Source organism: Poecile atricapillus, chromosome 4, assembly GCF_030490865.1.
Source record: "Poecile atricapillus isolate bPoeAtr1 chromosome 4, bPoeAtr1.hap1, whole genome shotgun sequence".
Taxonomy (NCBI): Eukaryota; Metazoa; Chordata; class Aves; order Passeriformes; family Paridae; genus Poecile; species Poecile atricapillus.
In genome coordinates this window covers 9,937,739-9,953,728 of record NC_081252.1, presented here as the reverse complement: position 1 = coordinate 9,953,728, position 15,990 = coordinate 9,937,739, and the positions used below count along the sequence as shown (strand labels likewise).

At 42.5% G+C, this 15,990-nt stretch overlaps 1 protein-coding gene across 1 annotated transcript in view; it reads right to left on the bottom strand.

Moving 5' to 3' along the window:
* The window catches only part of FAT4 (FAT atypical cadherin 4), a 123,419-nt gene that overhangs the window by 18,019 nt on the left and 89,410 nt on the right, over nucleotides 1-15,990 (bottom strand). Inside the window, exons 8-11 of the mRNA XM_058838096.1 lie at nucleotides 14,163-14,413; nucleotides 7,481-11,830; nucleotides 2,281-2,385; nucleotides 371-678 (exon numbers count right to left, since the gene is read on the bottom strand). Of these exons, the coding sequence (XP_058694079.1) occupies nucleotides 371-678; nucleotides 2,281-2,385; nucleotides 7,481-11,830; nucleotides 14,163-14,413 (5,014 nt within the window). The remainder of the gene's footprint in view (nucleotides 1-370; nucleotides 679-2,280; nucleotides 2,386-7,480; nucleotides 11,831-14,162; nucleotides 14,414-15,990) is intronic.

Below are 15,990 nucleotides of genomic sequence, written 5' to 3'. Positions count from 1 at the left end.
GAGGCTTTTTGCAATTATTGTGGTTAATTAGCATTCCCTGATAATCATCCCCGTAATCTACACCAGTTAATTAGCCTGGTGCGTAGTCATCTATGTCATTAATTATTCCTGGCTCTCATTTTTCACGTTGAGAGTATGGGGGCACTTTGCACATGCTTTTTTCATTATACTTTATCATCATCATACCAAACAAACCACCACAGGGCTTTGTGTCAGTCGGAACAAGGCAGAAACGAAGGAGGTTCTTCCCAAAGTTGGAGTTTCTGCTAGCAAACGCAATGCCATTAATTTTACTTTCCTCTGAGTCTGCCTGGAAGCCAAAGCAATTTGGCTGAACTTGCCTTAAAATCCTCATCTTAGCGTTTCTTACCATTCCAGCCCGGCGGGCAATGACGGTGTGGAACTGTCCGTCAGACACCTTCTTAGCTGTGGTGAGCTTGTAGGTGCCACTGCCCAGGTTGTAGGAGAACCTCAGCCTCCCTTCCGCTATCTCCAGGGCCAGGAATTCCGCCCGCTCTCCCGTTTGGTTGTCGTAGTTATACAGCAGCAAGGCGTTACTCTTGATGGTGGCAAACTTGATGTAGATGTAGTTGTTGTTGGGATCCATACTGGGGAACTCCATGTAGGACAGCTCTTCAAATCCGTAACTGTTGAGCTCGCAGTGATTCCCAAAAACACCTGAAAAATGAAAAGCGAAGCCCGGAATTGGGGATTTTTTTCCTCACCGCACATTCTCCCAGGAGCGAAGTATGGATGTGCTCTCGACACAGTGGTGGAACCTCTAATGTACAATTAAATTAATGCACAATTAAAATCACACAACCAACAGAGGGATGCTATTACCCACAGCTGGGTGCTGAGGTACATTATATTCAAACTTAAAAAATCGAGTTACAAAGGACAAAGATCTATTGGAAAGCTTTTCGTCGAGCTCTGTGGCTTCTTTGGAAAACACCAAACCAAGCCAGTTTGACAGTTCTGTCAAGACATGGCTGCTAATTATCATCAAGCATTTATTAATCCAGCTGTGGAAATCAATGTGCAAGTTGAGTTAATTTTTCGCTCTGCGGCTATTATCCGAACTGTTTCTCACTGGGTGGTTCATTTGTCATACTTATGAAATAAGGATATGTGTGATTAAATTATTATGTCTTCTCATGTTTTTACTGATATGAATATTCTGGTGCATTCTACATACCTCTTTTCAGATCTCTGTCCCATAATTTCCCTTGATTTTTCTTTTACTGCAGCAACAATGGGAAAAAAACCCTGATTTAATTTATGAAGATTAGTCAAATTTACAATGGGAAATTAATAAACCCTGAGGAAAAGTACAATGAAGGAAAGAAATGGGAATAGAGAAATTATTCCACATGTTAATAGAAAAACTTATTCAGCATTACAAATGTATATTGAGAACTATACTTTTGTGAGAGGGTTTTCAGCAACGTTAAAACACTGTAGATGATTTCTGCACATTTCTGGGTTTTTTTATTAATCTGTTACATTTACTTTCATACTTTTCCATATGAAGCATGGCAGTTCTGGATTAATCTGCATTCAGAATCAATCTTGCTGCAATTGTGTCATGATGCCTTAAAATATCCATGTTGTTCTATGTTTTTATTGGGTTCATTCCACAAACCAAATCTGGGATAATTAAATTCTAGAAATTATGAAACTACTTTGGCACTACTATATGCTTCTCTGATGTAAAATACTGATGTTATTTACAGTGGTCTTACTCTTCAGCTCCACTAAAAGTGCCTGTTATTCATCAGGAGAGCCTTGTTATCATCATACCTCCTCCTTCAGACTGAACTTTGGATATTCTTGGTTGTGAAGGTACTTTAGCCTTGATCCAGCTGTGGTTGAGCTAAGTTTCTTCTTTAGGAAGCCAATGGTCTTGATTTAAGTATTTCAAGCATCCATTCTTACTTCTGGACAGTTATATCTATCTATCTGTCTGTCTGTCTGTCTACCTATCTATCTTATCAGAAATATTCTTTCTGATTTTTAGGCACTGAGTTGTTTGGCTGGGTCTTATGTTTTTGTGTGAGAGAGAAAGGACCTGCTACTAGCAATGACAAATACGTATTTGTAGTGACCACATCACTTTTTAATTTTCTTTTAAAGAAAAATGAGTTAGATGAACCTCTAAATACAGGCAGTTTTTCCAAACCTTGAAACATTTTCAAACCAGAAATCACTTATGCAGATAAAAATAAATAGAAATATGAACAGGGAAAGGGGAGACAAAGAGGAGAGGAGGGTACTTACCGAAGGGACAGTGGCAGAAATACCCCTCCAGCCCACTTTGGCAGGACCCACCATTGAAACACGGGTTGCACTCACAGTAGTTGACAGTGGAGTCACACGTTTTCCCTGTGATGAGCAAACAAAAGCAATTTCCAGGTCAGACTGTTCAGGGAAATAGGAAAGTCAGGCTGGAGCTGTAGGTAATGAGGTTATAAACCAATGCTGAACTCCCAGCCAGGAGACAGGGTGCCAGGGACCAGCTCTGGGATGGAGAGAGGAATCACAGACAGGATGCTGGGCTGCTCCCAGCCCTGTCATAGGCATAACGTGTGGCCCAGAGAAGGTAACCTTGTTTCTCAAGTGTATCATTGTGATTATAGGTAGTAGCGGACTGTTGTTTTAATTGAATTGAATTTTATTATTTATTTTATTAAATGGTGTCTATGAATGAAAGATTGCGCAATTAAAGGCAGTGCTGAACTGAAGAACTGCAAAAAAAGTATCTTTTTTTCTCCCCATTGATTGCCATATGCTCATGAGTGCAAAGGAGATACAGACAGCCCTTGGTAGACCCTGCACAAGCAGGTCATGATGAAGAGAGGCTGCTATTGTACATTATATGACATCTCTTATTTTTCCTCATCAATTACAACCTCCTTCCTGACTTAGACCAGAGTCCTCTGGAGCTAAAAAAAGCTACCCTGGATACAGTCCTTTCCTAAGCAGACACTGTCACATGTGGTAAATATTATTCCCCAGAGAACAAACTAGAATCACATAATTCATTTTAGCAAGGAAGGGAACTAAGAGAAGAAGTGAAGATTTTAACAGACACCAAATACAGACACGCATATTCTTTGTACGAAACTAAAGTTTTCTTTGTACAAAACTAAAATTTTCTTTGTACAAAACTTTCTTTGTATGGAAACATTAACTACAAAAATATTCATTTCTAAGGTTTTTCATTGCTTGGCTTTGATGAGTACAGCAACACTTCCACTACATCCCGCTCTTGGAACCTTTCTCCCTGCTGCCAGCAGTTCCAGCCTTCACTGCCTGTGCTCAGCAAAAACTTAAAAAGTATTGTTATGTTTGTCCTCCCTGCTTCACTGCAAGAATTCACAAAACCAGCCACAGTCCTCCAAACTTCTGAACTTCATCTCAGCCAGTCTATATGCACAAAGCAAGGACTAAGATTGTCTTAAAGCTTTTTTTTGCCTTGATAATTAATTATTTTATTTCTTACACCATATGCATATGTTTAAGTGAGAAGTACAACATGAGCTTGCACAGAGGGTGTCCGTTCTTGTATGTCACATATATCTTGTAATTTTACATCTCCCATGACAGGAGTGCACTACAGGCAGTCCTTAGAGGTTGCTGGTGCTTAAAACTGTAGAAAAGCAGGAGTGTGCTTTAAGAACTCTGCTACCTTTTTCAGGGTTTTACAACTTGAGTCACCCAATGAAGAAAACCTCTTGGTTTTTCCCCCACTCTTCTAGTTTTCTGTTTAACCTACAGTTTGCAAGCAGCAATTCCATGTGAGCAGCAGCCCTCCATGTGTGACTGCAAGCAGGATGGAAATGGGGCGCTGGAGGATTCCTGCGGTTAATACGTCACTTGTAGATGCACCATAAATCCAGGAAACTTTTCCAGTGTCTGAATCTAATTATGCTTTGGGAGCATTTATTTATGTTTTATTCTCTAATGGGCATGACTGAAGGGTGAGCTAACTTTTTTTGTGAGATTTTGCTGTTTTCTTTGTTTTCAATTTATGGTCCGTAGTAGAGATCCTTGACTTATGAAGGAGAGCACATAGCAAGAGTGAGACAGACATGCTTAAAATAGCTCAGCGATGCTGCTTAGTTTTCCCAAAAGTCAAGTGTAGCTAATAAGGCTTACTCAGATTTTTGCAGTTCAGTCTAACTAAACACTCCTCTTTTTCTCAGCTAGCAGTAAAGCAGGCACATTTGCTGAGTCAGCAAGAGAATATGGATATTTATTTCAGCTGCACTTTAACCAGTGAATAACAGCATCTTCTTTATGCTTAACTATTGTTTGAAGAGTTCTTGAAACCAATAGAAGTGTGCTTAGAATAACAGAATTATGGAATCCTAGAATGGTTTGGGTTGTAAGGGGCATTAAAAACCATCTTGTTCCAACCCCCTACCATGGGCAGGGACATCTTCCATAAGACCAAGTTGCTCAAAATCCCATCCAAATTGGCCTAGATGAAAATTGAAGTTAACTGAGTTTATAGATCAATTCTCAGCTGAAATACTGAAAGATGCAAGGTACTCATTTCTGCATCAAAAAGATCTTTTTCTAAAGACCATGAAAATTAGGAGAATGCTGGATAATTGGTAACAGACAGCATTCAACATTTATCATTCATCACCTCCAGCTGATGCTATCACAGGCAGGGGCTTATGTAAAAATCTAGAGTTCCTCAGACTTTTTTTTTTTAAGTGAAAAATGTAACAGGAACAGATACCAGCTGCATGCTCTGGAGTTAAGATTTCAGCTGATTTGAGAGTTACCATTTTTGTGGTTCTCTGTGTCCATCTTTTAAAGTGGTTGTTCTAATATTCTAATTGTTTTTGCATTTGAAACAACTTCACAAACCTACATTCCTTCATCTTAATGAATCCTGGAAAACAGGAAATGAAGGGTTCAAAGGAAGGGCAGACAACTACTGTAAATCACCAAGCATATTCCCTCCAGAAAGTGATTGTTTTAAAAACAAAACCTGTTCATCATTAAGAGATATAATTATAACAGATTGTTCAAACCCTAATGATGTTGCTCTGAGGTAATCAGTCTTTATAATCCTATCCAGCACAAAGAATGTCATTACCTTTTGCAGCATGATGAAGTGAAATGCAGCTGACAAAACACAGTAAATCAAGGAAAAGTAAGACTCTCAGTTTTCAGGTATGCCATTATAAAGGTCTACAGCTCATGTACTCTAATTTACAGTGAACAGAGAGTCTATCCCAGAAAATACTAATTTCTACTTGCATGCACTACCATGTAATAGATTTTTTTTTTTTTTACCAAGCATGCAAATACAATTATGAGACTGTATTTTCATTCCAGCAGAAGCAGCAAAGCTACATATATACGGAACTGAATTAGAAATCCACTATTTTGGATGCGTCTTTTTTGTTGCTGTTGAGGCACTCAAAGCTTATATTCATGAAGAAAGAGTTTGAGGCTTTATTTTTACATCCACTGTGGCTATCTTTAATCACATATGAATGCAAATTAAGAGCCCAAACAGCTGTGTTCTCTTTGTGTTGGCAGTATAATAATGACTTAATAGCCTCTATGTCAAGCATTCTCAAACAATCAGTACACTGATATTTGTTTGCAGAACCTATTGAATATTTAATTTGCAGAATTTCAAATATGCTTTTGCAGACATAAAATGTCTAAATATACTGTGTGTTAATTTTGATCTTATCTAAGAAGCTCTGTTCATATTAAACTCCAAAGATATTTTGTCTTTTAATTACACTGGTGCCATTTGTTTTCTGTCTTGATCAATTAATCTCAGGACACTGTAATAACTCTTGATTCTGCAATGGCCAACTGATTAAACAACATCTGACTCCCAAATAGAAATGTCTGCCTCAGTGGCAGTCTATTTTAAGGTTATTTGTGTTGACAAGGAGTTTAAGAAAGCTTCTATCAGATGCCAAATTTAATTCATGGCATGAAAGAAATCCAACACTTCAAACTCTAAGAGTCTCTCATCACATTCTCTTAGTAAAAATACTCATCTTTTTTTTTGAACTTGTCACATGCAGAACTTGATTTTTAGCTGACATAAGGGTTGAGCATTAAGGTGCGAGATTGAATACCAGAAGAAATCAGCTGGATGCTTCATAAATGTTTCAAATTACAGTCCAGAGGCACACACTGTAGTTTGCTGCTAGAGTTAATGAAGTGTTTTGCTTCACTGCAACAGCAAACACATGCCTGTGTACTCTCTGGTGCTAATGACTTCAAGAGTTACAGGGCATAGGTGCCCTAGAATTATTTTGCCATGCTCCTGGCAAAATAATTTGATGTGCTAATACAACATGAAATAAGCTCCTGGATTGGTAACTTAATTAGAACTGCTTGTCAATTAAAAACAGTTGCTCCTGACCTGAGGCTCAGGAGCGTATTTGTGAGGTTCATGCTGAAGATCTCATCAGCATCCTTGATGTTGCACTCAATATGCAACCACTTCTGCAGCTGTGGTTTAAATTTACTGGTTAAACCTTTACTTTTAAATTAATTAACTTTCTCCTCCATTCTCTCTAGCACATATCTGCTTTAAGTAAAAAACCCAAAGGAACAGCAGATCCCCTGATCCCTCCATGGATTACAGGTGAGTTGTGGTGGTGGCAAGTCCCACAACAGAATGGACAACAGCTGTGCTGAGCTGGGCTGCCCTGGGGCTTCTGCTATACAGAAATACTCCTTAGAAAAGGCACTGAAAGCCTTACCTAATCTCCTCCAGTTAGGATTTTTTTTTTTCTGATTTCTATAAAAAGTGGCTATAAGCACTGGTTAAAATTGCTCAGACCTTCCTTAAATATCCTACTCATGGCAGAAGCAAAGGCCAGCTCGCTTTTCTAGCATTACAGTGCTGTTGTATTTGAATGTGTAATAAATATCAGAGAAGAAATACACAGAAGGGGTAGGAATGCTGCAGACATTTCTGCGCTTAATGAAAAAAATAAATGACAAAGGGACAAAATACAAAACAGAGAGGTTGACCATTTTGCCCAAATTCTTGTTTTTCCCATATCCTTCATCTGTTTTCTGTCCTGCAAGTAATTTGGGGCAGAGGCTGATTTTCTTGCTTGGCACACTTCTAGCAGACTTGAAATGCTCCCACAATATGCATAACAATAACATGTACAGAAAAATCATACTTAAGCACTGGAAATGGTTTCCACACATTTAAAAAATGTAAATAGCTCTTGCAAAAAACTTTCTGTTCTAATGCAAATCAGGTAAGTAAGATTTGCCTTGAGAGAGAGCTAAAATAAAATAATACTGCAGGCACCCGGTCTTCTGAGTTTTCACACTATTTACACCTCATTTTGCATGACCTCTTCATCTACTGGGGAGGCTTGTGTTCAGACAATCTTGGGTGAAGAAGGCACATCTCCACACTCAGTATCTTTTCTGGACTGTAAGGTATAGAGGAGTAAAAGCGTACCTGTGTACCCAGTTTTACAAACGCAGTTGAAGCTTCCTGGGAAGTTCTGGCAGGCAGCACCATTTTTGCAGGGGTTGGAAAGGCACTCGTTGATGTCCCTCTCGCAAGCCATGCCGGTGAAGCCCTCGGGGCAGCTGCAGGAGAAGCCCCCCACCAGATTGTGGCAAGTGCCGTCGTTGTGGCAGGGCGACGGGAGGCACTCGTCAATGTCGGTCTCGCACAGGCTCCCGTCGTAGCCCGGCAGGCACCTGCACACAAAGGGCCGCAGCGGCTCGTTGGCCACGATGATGACGGGGACGCTCTCGTGGGTCCTCAGGGCCGGGCTCACCGCCAGCCTCCTCAGGCAGCTCCCTCCGTTCTGGCAGGGGTTCTGCAGGCACCAGTCGTAGTCCACAGCCTCGACCCGCACCCCACTCTGGCGGAAGAGGACGTCCTTGATGCTCTCAAAGAAGGTGGCCACCCCGCTGGGGTTCACGTACTGGTTGTTGCCACGCTTGACGGCCGCCATCAGGAAGGTGTGGTTGCTGTCCTCATACAGCCCGTAGAGCTGGATGGCCGTGCCCAGCCCCGTCAGCTGGGAGCTGGCGATGCGCAGGAAGTGCAGGTAGTGGTTGTTCAGGAAGTCCCGCACGCTGTGGGTGCTCAGGCGAAGGAGGACGCTGTTGTCGATGGTGGTGTTGCTGAAGCCCGCAAAGAAAATTCGGACGCTGCTGGTGACGGCTCCGTGTAGCCCATCATTGCTGAGCACGGCCAGGTCAAACGTGCCATCCGTGGACCTCGCCTGCGAGTGCAGCTCACAGGTGCCCCCGGGAATGCTGAAAAGGCTGGTGACTCCTGAGGTGAGGGAGCACTGGAAGCTGTCTAGCACATCTGGATCCTGCGGCTTTACGTTGCCTAAAATTCCACCTGGGAAGAGGTTGCCATAATAATGAACAAAGATTTCCACTGTTCTGGGCTGAGACGGGTTGTCGTTTTGGTCTATTACCTTGATCTGCACAGTTCCTGTGGACGACATCTGAGGAACGCCAGAGTCTCTGGTAATCACTGAGAGGTAGAAATCGCTGATTTGCTCCCTGTCAATCTCCCTCGTCGTTGTCAGGACTCCAGCAGTGCTGAGGCTGAAGTAGCTGGTGGCAGGGCCAGTGCTGAGCAGGTAATATGTAAAAGGACCTTGGTTGGGAGGGAGATCGGGATCTGATGACTGAAGCGTCATCACCAGAGTTCCTGCGCGGTTGTTCTCCAGGACTTCTCCTTGGCTGGTGGACAAGGTAGGGCCATTGTCGTTGATATCTTCCAAAGTTACCAACAGAGAGGCACTTCCTGTCGCAGACGGCGTTCCCGAATCGATGGCCAGCACGGACAGGTTGTAGACAGGCAGCGTTTCTCGATCCAGCTCTGCAGTGACTGTCACCTGTCCCGTCTGTGGGTTGATGGAAAAGGCGCTGTTCTCGTTGCCAGACCCGATGAAATAGGAAAACCTGCTCCAGCTGGGGACAGAATCTGAATCAAAGGCACTGACAAACGTGACATGGGTGCCTGGAGGAACACCCTCACTGATCCGTATATTGTAGGTTCCCAAGGTAAAGACAGGAGGATCGTTGGCATCCAGGACTGTGATATTAACAGTTACTTCATCTATATCTGCACCACGAATGCTCCCCAAATTTTTTGCAAGGACTTTCAAAGAGATTCGTTCTTCTTTTTCTCTGTCAAGAGGTCCTGAAACGTAGATCTGGCCACTTTTCTCATCTATCTGGAAGCCCTTCTTTCTGCTGTTGCCAAAGATGAGGTAGTGGACTTCTCCATCAATTCCCATATCACGATCACTTGCAAAAACTTCACCTACAACAGTACCTTTGGAGGCTGCCTCTGAAACCTCAAAATAATAAAGCTTGGACACAAAACGGGGCACATACTCATTTGTCCCTTCTAACTGGATGTTGACAGTAGCAAAGCTGCACCTCTCTTCATCTGGAACATTAAAAGCCTTTACCGTTAAATGGTAACTCTGCTTTGTTTCATAATCTAGGAATCCCTGGGTGGTGATGGTTCCCGTGTTGGGGTCAATGACAAAGAGGTCGCTGTCTGAGGACTGGATGGCATACGCAATCACAGCGTTAGATCCAGAGTCAGCATCAGTGGCGTTTAAACAAATTACAGTTGTCCCACTGGGGGCGTTTTCTAACACGGTGGGAAAGTACTCCTCAGGGCTGAACGCTGGGGAGTTATCATTGACATCAATGACATTAACAGTGACGCTGCAGTAGCCTGTTCGGGACACCCATCCTCCATCCGTGGCGGTAACAACCAGCTCGTGCTTTTGGTGTAACTCAAAATCCAGTGTTTTGGCTAGTGTCAGTGTACCGGTGGTTGTATTAATAGCAAAGATTCCAGCTTCATTTCCAGAGGAAATATTGTAGCTGATTAATCCGTTCATGGCAGCATCTCTGTCTCGTGCTGAAACCGTCCTGACCACTGTTCCAACAGAGTAGCTCTCCGGGATAGTAACGCTCATGCGGCTCTGGGAAAACTCAGGTGTGTGGTAATTTTCTTCTGTCACCACTATTTCAACAGCTACCTCGGATGAGAGTGGGGGATTACCCTTGTCCTTGGCTTTCACGTTAAACAGGAAGTTTTTGTTCAAATCAGCCATTAGTGAAGATGACACAGAAATCCAGCCTGTACTCCTGTCCAGTCTGAATTTATTAGTTTTGCCTTCATCAGAAATGAAGTACTCCACTTCAGAATTCAAGCCAAAGTCCTTGTCATCCACGGCAGTAACTTTAATTAAATTTGTGCCAACCCTCACATTCTTAGTAACAGGAGTGAAATATTTAGGAGCGAGGAAGAGCGGAGCGTTGTCATTGCTGTCTACTATGTTTATGGTGACGGTGGTCTCACTCACTAACGGGGGACTGCCCCGGTCTGATGATGTCACGATGAAGCTGTGCCTGTTGATGTTGACATTGCTGGAACCGCTGGAGTTTTGGTACCTCAAGTACTGCTTGTTGAAAATCTCTCCAGTGGTGGCGTTAATGCGGAAGAACTCGGACTGGGATTTTATGAAGTAGAAGACTTGGCCATTGGACCCTTCATCTGGATCGGTGGCTGACACCTGGGTGACCTTTAGCCCAATGCCAGGAAGCTCGGGACACTCCAGGTAATAGGACGGTTTTGTAAACCGTGGGGCATTGTCATTGACATCTGTGACAAATATGGTGACATCTGTGCTCACCGTCCAGCCCGAGTCATGTGCAGAGACCCTGATTCTGTAGCGGTCGGTGTCCTCCCTGTTCAGTGGTCTGCTGATGGTGATGTCCCCGGTGCTGGGGTTGATGGTAAACGGGAGACTCGTATCCCTTATGGAGTACCTGCTGACGGCATTCACCCCAATGTCCTCATCTGATGTTGTGACTCGCGTCACTGTAAAACCCAGAGGTGCATTTTCAGGCACAGAAGCACTGAATATCTGTGAAAACCTCGGAGCATTGTCATTTTCGTCTAAAATATTAATGATAACTTTGACAGTCGTGCTCTGGAGCGGAGTGCCTTTATCTGAAGCTTTTATGGTTAGTGTGTACTGAGACAGTTTCTCCCTGTCCAAGGGCCGGACACTTCTGATCTCACCAGTGGCTCGACTGATACTGAAACTGTTCTCGGTATTGCCCTCAATTATTTCATAATTTAGCTGTCCATTTAGACCACTGTCTCTGTCGACAGCAGCCACCGTCAGTATCTTCCGTGGGGACAGGTTCTCCGCTATTTCCGCAATGAAAGGATCTTGCTCAAACTCTGGCACGTTATCGTTGACATCAATCACCGATACTTCCAACTTCTTGTATGAGGAAAAGGGGGGGAAGCCCGTGTCTCTGGCCTCAATCCACACCACGTATTTCTGTACGGCTTCGAAATCTAAAGCCCGCCCGACAGAAAGCTGTCCTGTCACCTGGTCCACCAGGAAGGTGCTGCCCAGGTTACCGCTGGCGATGTAATAGGACAAGGAGCCTCCTCTGGCTGAAGATCCAGAGATGGTGGTGACAAGTGTCCCAACTGCTTGATTTTCAGGGAACGTGAAGGTCTCCTGCTCCGCCTGAACACGAGGAAATTTGGCTTTGTCCACAAACCTCACGGTGACGGTGGTAGAGTCTGTCTTGGGGTACCGGCCGCCATCCCTCACGTGAACAGAAATGGTGACTTCGGACTCTCCCGCCAGTGGTTTTGCAGCCAGGATTGCCCCCCTTGCTGGATCAATGTGGAATTTCTCAGAGTTCTTCCCCACGAGGGAATAATGGAGCTCGGCATTGGAGCCAGCATCTGCGTCGGTGACAGTCACAGCAAACACGAATGAGCCTGAAATGGAGAACAAAGCTAGGTCAGTCCCTTCATGAATGTACTGACTGTGAGAAACACGATGCCAGCCTTCCACTAGGAAGCACATGCAGGAGCAGCACGCTCTTCCTCAAACTGCCCTGAAAACGAACTGCTTTTTTCACAAAAAAAGTGAGTTCAGCAAAGGGCAGGCGAGTCTGTGAGTCCACAAGACACACACAGAGCCAAAAAATGTTGAGTTGAAAAATAGGACACTGCAGTCAGAGTGATGGACGTACAGATCTCATGAACTGGGAAACAGACCTGCAGCTTTTTGGAGGCCTAGCATCCTGCTTCTAGAACATTCACACAATAAAAACCAAAAACCCAGCAAGATTGAATGCTATTTCAATTTTTAGAATTACTCTTAGCCTATTTATCCATGAATAAACTTCACCCTGGAATTCAAGGACTGTTAAGGTTACATAAGTGAACAGGCAGCATCCACAGACATTTACCCTACACCATCATCCCCTGCAATCCCTTCTCTTCCTATTCCCCAGGTGCTGCTCCTTTCTCCCCACTGGCCTCTTACTTCTAATTTTCTAAGAGTATTCCAAGGACAGTAACTAAGAGGACTGCATTTTTAAAAACACACCGTTAAAACAGAAATACAAAACTACTGCACACTAGTTCAATAACATGATTACACTCAGACTTTTCAGTCTTTTCAGAACATAAATCTTTTGAATTTGTGCTTCACAACAAGCTTGACTGTATGGGCACCATTTGCACTATCCTCTACATTTGCCCACTTTCAAGGAGAACCCAGGGTATTCTTCCTCACCAGACTTTACAGATGTAATGTCTTTCAATTTTGACACTGTCCAACCAATTTGCAGAACACTTTTGATGTTTTACTGTTACAAAAATTTAGGAAATGCCCAGTTTTGTATAAAAATCATGCTGTTTTCAACCTCTTAAGGGAAAATCATTTACAGGCAGGAATGACTTTGACAGCATCCCTTAAAACTATACTTCATGTCACTATTTGTCATGTGCAGCGATTTGTACTCCAGGGGCAGGAATATTTAGACAAGAACAGTATTCAAACCCCTGTGAGAAATGGGACAGGAAGAAATAAAGATTTTGTGCTTCAGTTACTCAAATTATAATATTAATATTATTACTGATTCCCCTCTTTAAACTCGATTTAAAAATGCCAAAAAGAAATGAAAGTTGTAAATAAGAAAAGTGGATACATCCCTAGATTTTTGCCAAGTTAAAAACAGAATAAACATAGCTTAGGTTTCTGGTTATAAGGGATTTCATACAAAAAGCACCCCAAAAGATACTGCCAGAAAACATCAGGTCTACTCCTCGTGAGAAGAATTTAAAGAAACACCCCAAAAACAACCAAACAAAGGCACTAGTCAGATTACATGAAGTTTCACCAATGCAATAATAAAACAATTTCATAATGTTATTCTGGAAACAGAGAAGAACTGTAAACATATTCATTCTTCCATAAAAAGAAGTATTTGCAATTGTTTAAAATTAAGAGACAAAATCCAAGCCATGGAAATAAGCTTTTTATTCTGTTAAAAGAAAATTTATTTTGTAAACCATTCATCATGGAATCCTCTCTGTAGGCATCACATATCCATGTACGTGTATGTATGTAAAAACATGGAACATGAATTGAACCAGAAATTACCTCCTGTGCTGAGTGAAGTAACTTTAATTTGGGCGTAGGCTCCACAAAAGGAAGATTGCTGCTTGATTACTTTTATTTTATTTTACTTCACCACTTGGCTCAAGGAAAGGCAACATAATTAACATCTGACACAGACACAGCATTTTTGGAAGATGTTGTCAAAATCCTCTTTAGGAATTGCTCAGAGGAGACTTTCAGAAATAAAACAGGCCATTGTCTTCCTAACCCCGGCAAAATAATAACTTTTTGAGTGGGCGATCATTTACAGTATGTCTACTTTACATAACTACAGGAACATAATTGAATTTGGATGGGAGGAACACGATAGAAAAAACCTAGCTTTGTTATTCCTAATTCCCAGTGCAGATAATACCAGGCAAACTGCTGCAGAGGAACATCTCAGGAACACTTCTGGTGGCACAGCTTTGCATTTCTTTAAGATGTTGCCCAGAGAAGCTGTGAATGCCCACCCCTGGAAGCGATCAAGCCCAGGTTGAGACGGGACTTTGAGCAATCAGATTTAGTGGAAGATGACCCTGCCCATGGCAGGTGGGTTGCCACTAGATAATCTTTAAGGTCCCTTCCAACCTAAACCATTCCATGAGTCTCTGTTTATGGAAGTGCTCTTATCCCAAGCAGTGCTGGTGATCAGGTTACCTGAAGTGGTGGGCGATGGGACGTGGGTGACGTAGGGGTGGTGCTGGAATTTGGGCGGGTTGTCGTTCACATCGGCCACGGACACGAGCACGCTGGTGGAGCTGGAGAGAGCCCTGGGGAAGCCTCCATCGCTGGCCACCACCACCAGGGTGTAGTTCTCCCTGGCCTCTCGATCGAGGAGAGCGCTGGTGATGATCTGTCCCGTAGAAGGGTTGATGGTGAACTGTGAATTACCGCCCATAAGCCTGTAGCTGTTTGAGAGGAAAAGCAAGGAAGGAAAATTGGATTAGTATTTCCAAAGGCAGCCTGCTGCCTTAAGATAATAACCATTTCCTATGCTCTTCAGACCACCATGCTGATGGGTATCAATACAGACAGATTTTCTTCCAACTCTCCATCTGTCTTCACTGCTTTACTTTTTCAAATTTCAAGGCCTGTCATAAATGACACTTCTGGGGATTTCCAAGCATAGCTGTTTAACACAGATTTCTAATATCGTGAGCTGACTGAGCCTTTGGATGTCTGAAGATACCAATGGACATACTCTCAAAACTGCCTACCAGAGGCATCCTGTAGTGCTGATTTCCCTGGGCTTGTGCATTAACTGTTACTCCAAAACACTGATGTACCCCTTAACTGAACCTACAGAATATAATTAGAAGAAGTTCTGGTTTTCGAAATAAAACAATGACAGTTTTACAAAATAAAATGAACATTTAATATCCATATTGTTTCCTGATGCTAAGTTTTGCTATTCAGGATTTCAATGTTAATTTATAGTAGCTCATAGCAAATTAGTAAGCACAGAGCTCTGTTAACAGAGACTAGCTGGGACCAGAGTTTGACCCTCGGTGGGTGTACAAATGTGTGGACACATCCCCATGTGATCTGGTAAGAATTGACGTGTGTTCACTGCAGGCGCCTTGTAAGAGGCCACCTCTGGCTTCCTACCACCCTGGAAGTCTGTCCCTTCTCTTGGAATGCCTATCCAGCTTGTGTTCATACAGAATGAATCTCAAAGATGCATTTTTAAAGGTACTTGGCTAATAATACCTTTGTTAATAATTCAGATAATGGATTTTTGAGAAAACAATGGAAACAAAAACTGGCTTAGATGCACAATTCTCATATTCAATATCATAGCCCAACACAGCTGTGGTTAGCATTGCTCCTCTGCTAGAGCACAGCAGCAGCTTTTCTGAGGTATGTTTCTATGAAAGATTCAGAATAAAGTGGCTTTAATGAAAGAGATTAATATTCCTATCTTCACCTCTTTAAGACCAGAACAGGTTATGACAGCAGTAATAACACAGCCCAGAAGCTGCACTGAGAGGGTTGAGAGCCAGCCTGTGTAATAAGCTGTGGCAACTTCTCCTGCTCAGTCATTAATCTCTACACAATGCCACAAGCATACTTTAATTGCTTAATTATGATATAATGTGATGGCCATATGCAATTATTCTCCAGCCATAGCAATGTGCACCTAGAATAGAAAGAATGTGCACAAAGCCTAAAGCACCACTTAAATCTCCCTAAACAGCAGCACCAGGCACACTTCATCTGTGATTTGCAGTGTTTTAACCCTGAGTGGGGTATTGCAGAGACAGAAACTTTCTCTAATGTGTTCACACATATACATGGCTCACATGTTAGCACTGGAAAGATAACATTGCATTTATATTTTTTTTAAAAAAGGAAGTAATAAAGACATGTTACATTTGTTGTAAGATATTCTGAATTGTATCTGCATGCAAACCAACTGGACAGCATACATGTGTTTCAAGGTAACTGCGAAAAATCTAAATGCAACCCAAAAAAATGCTAAACA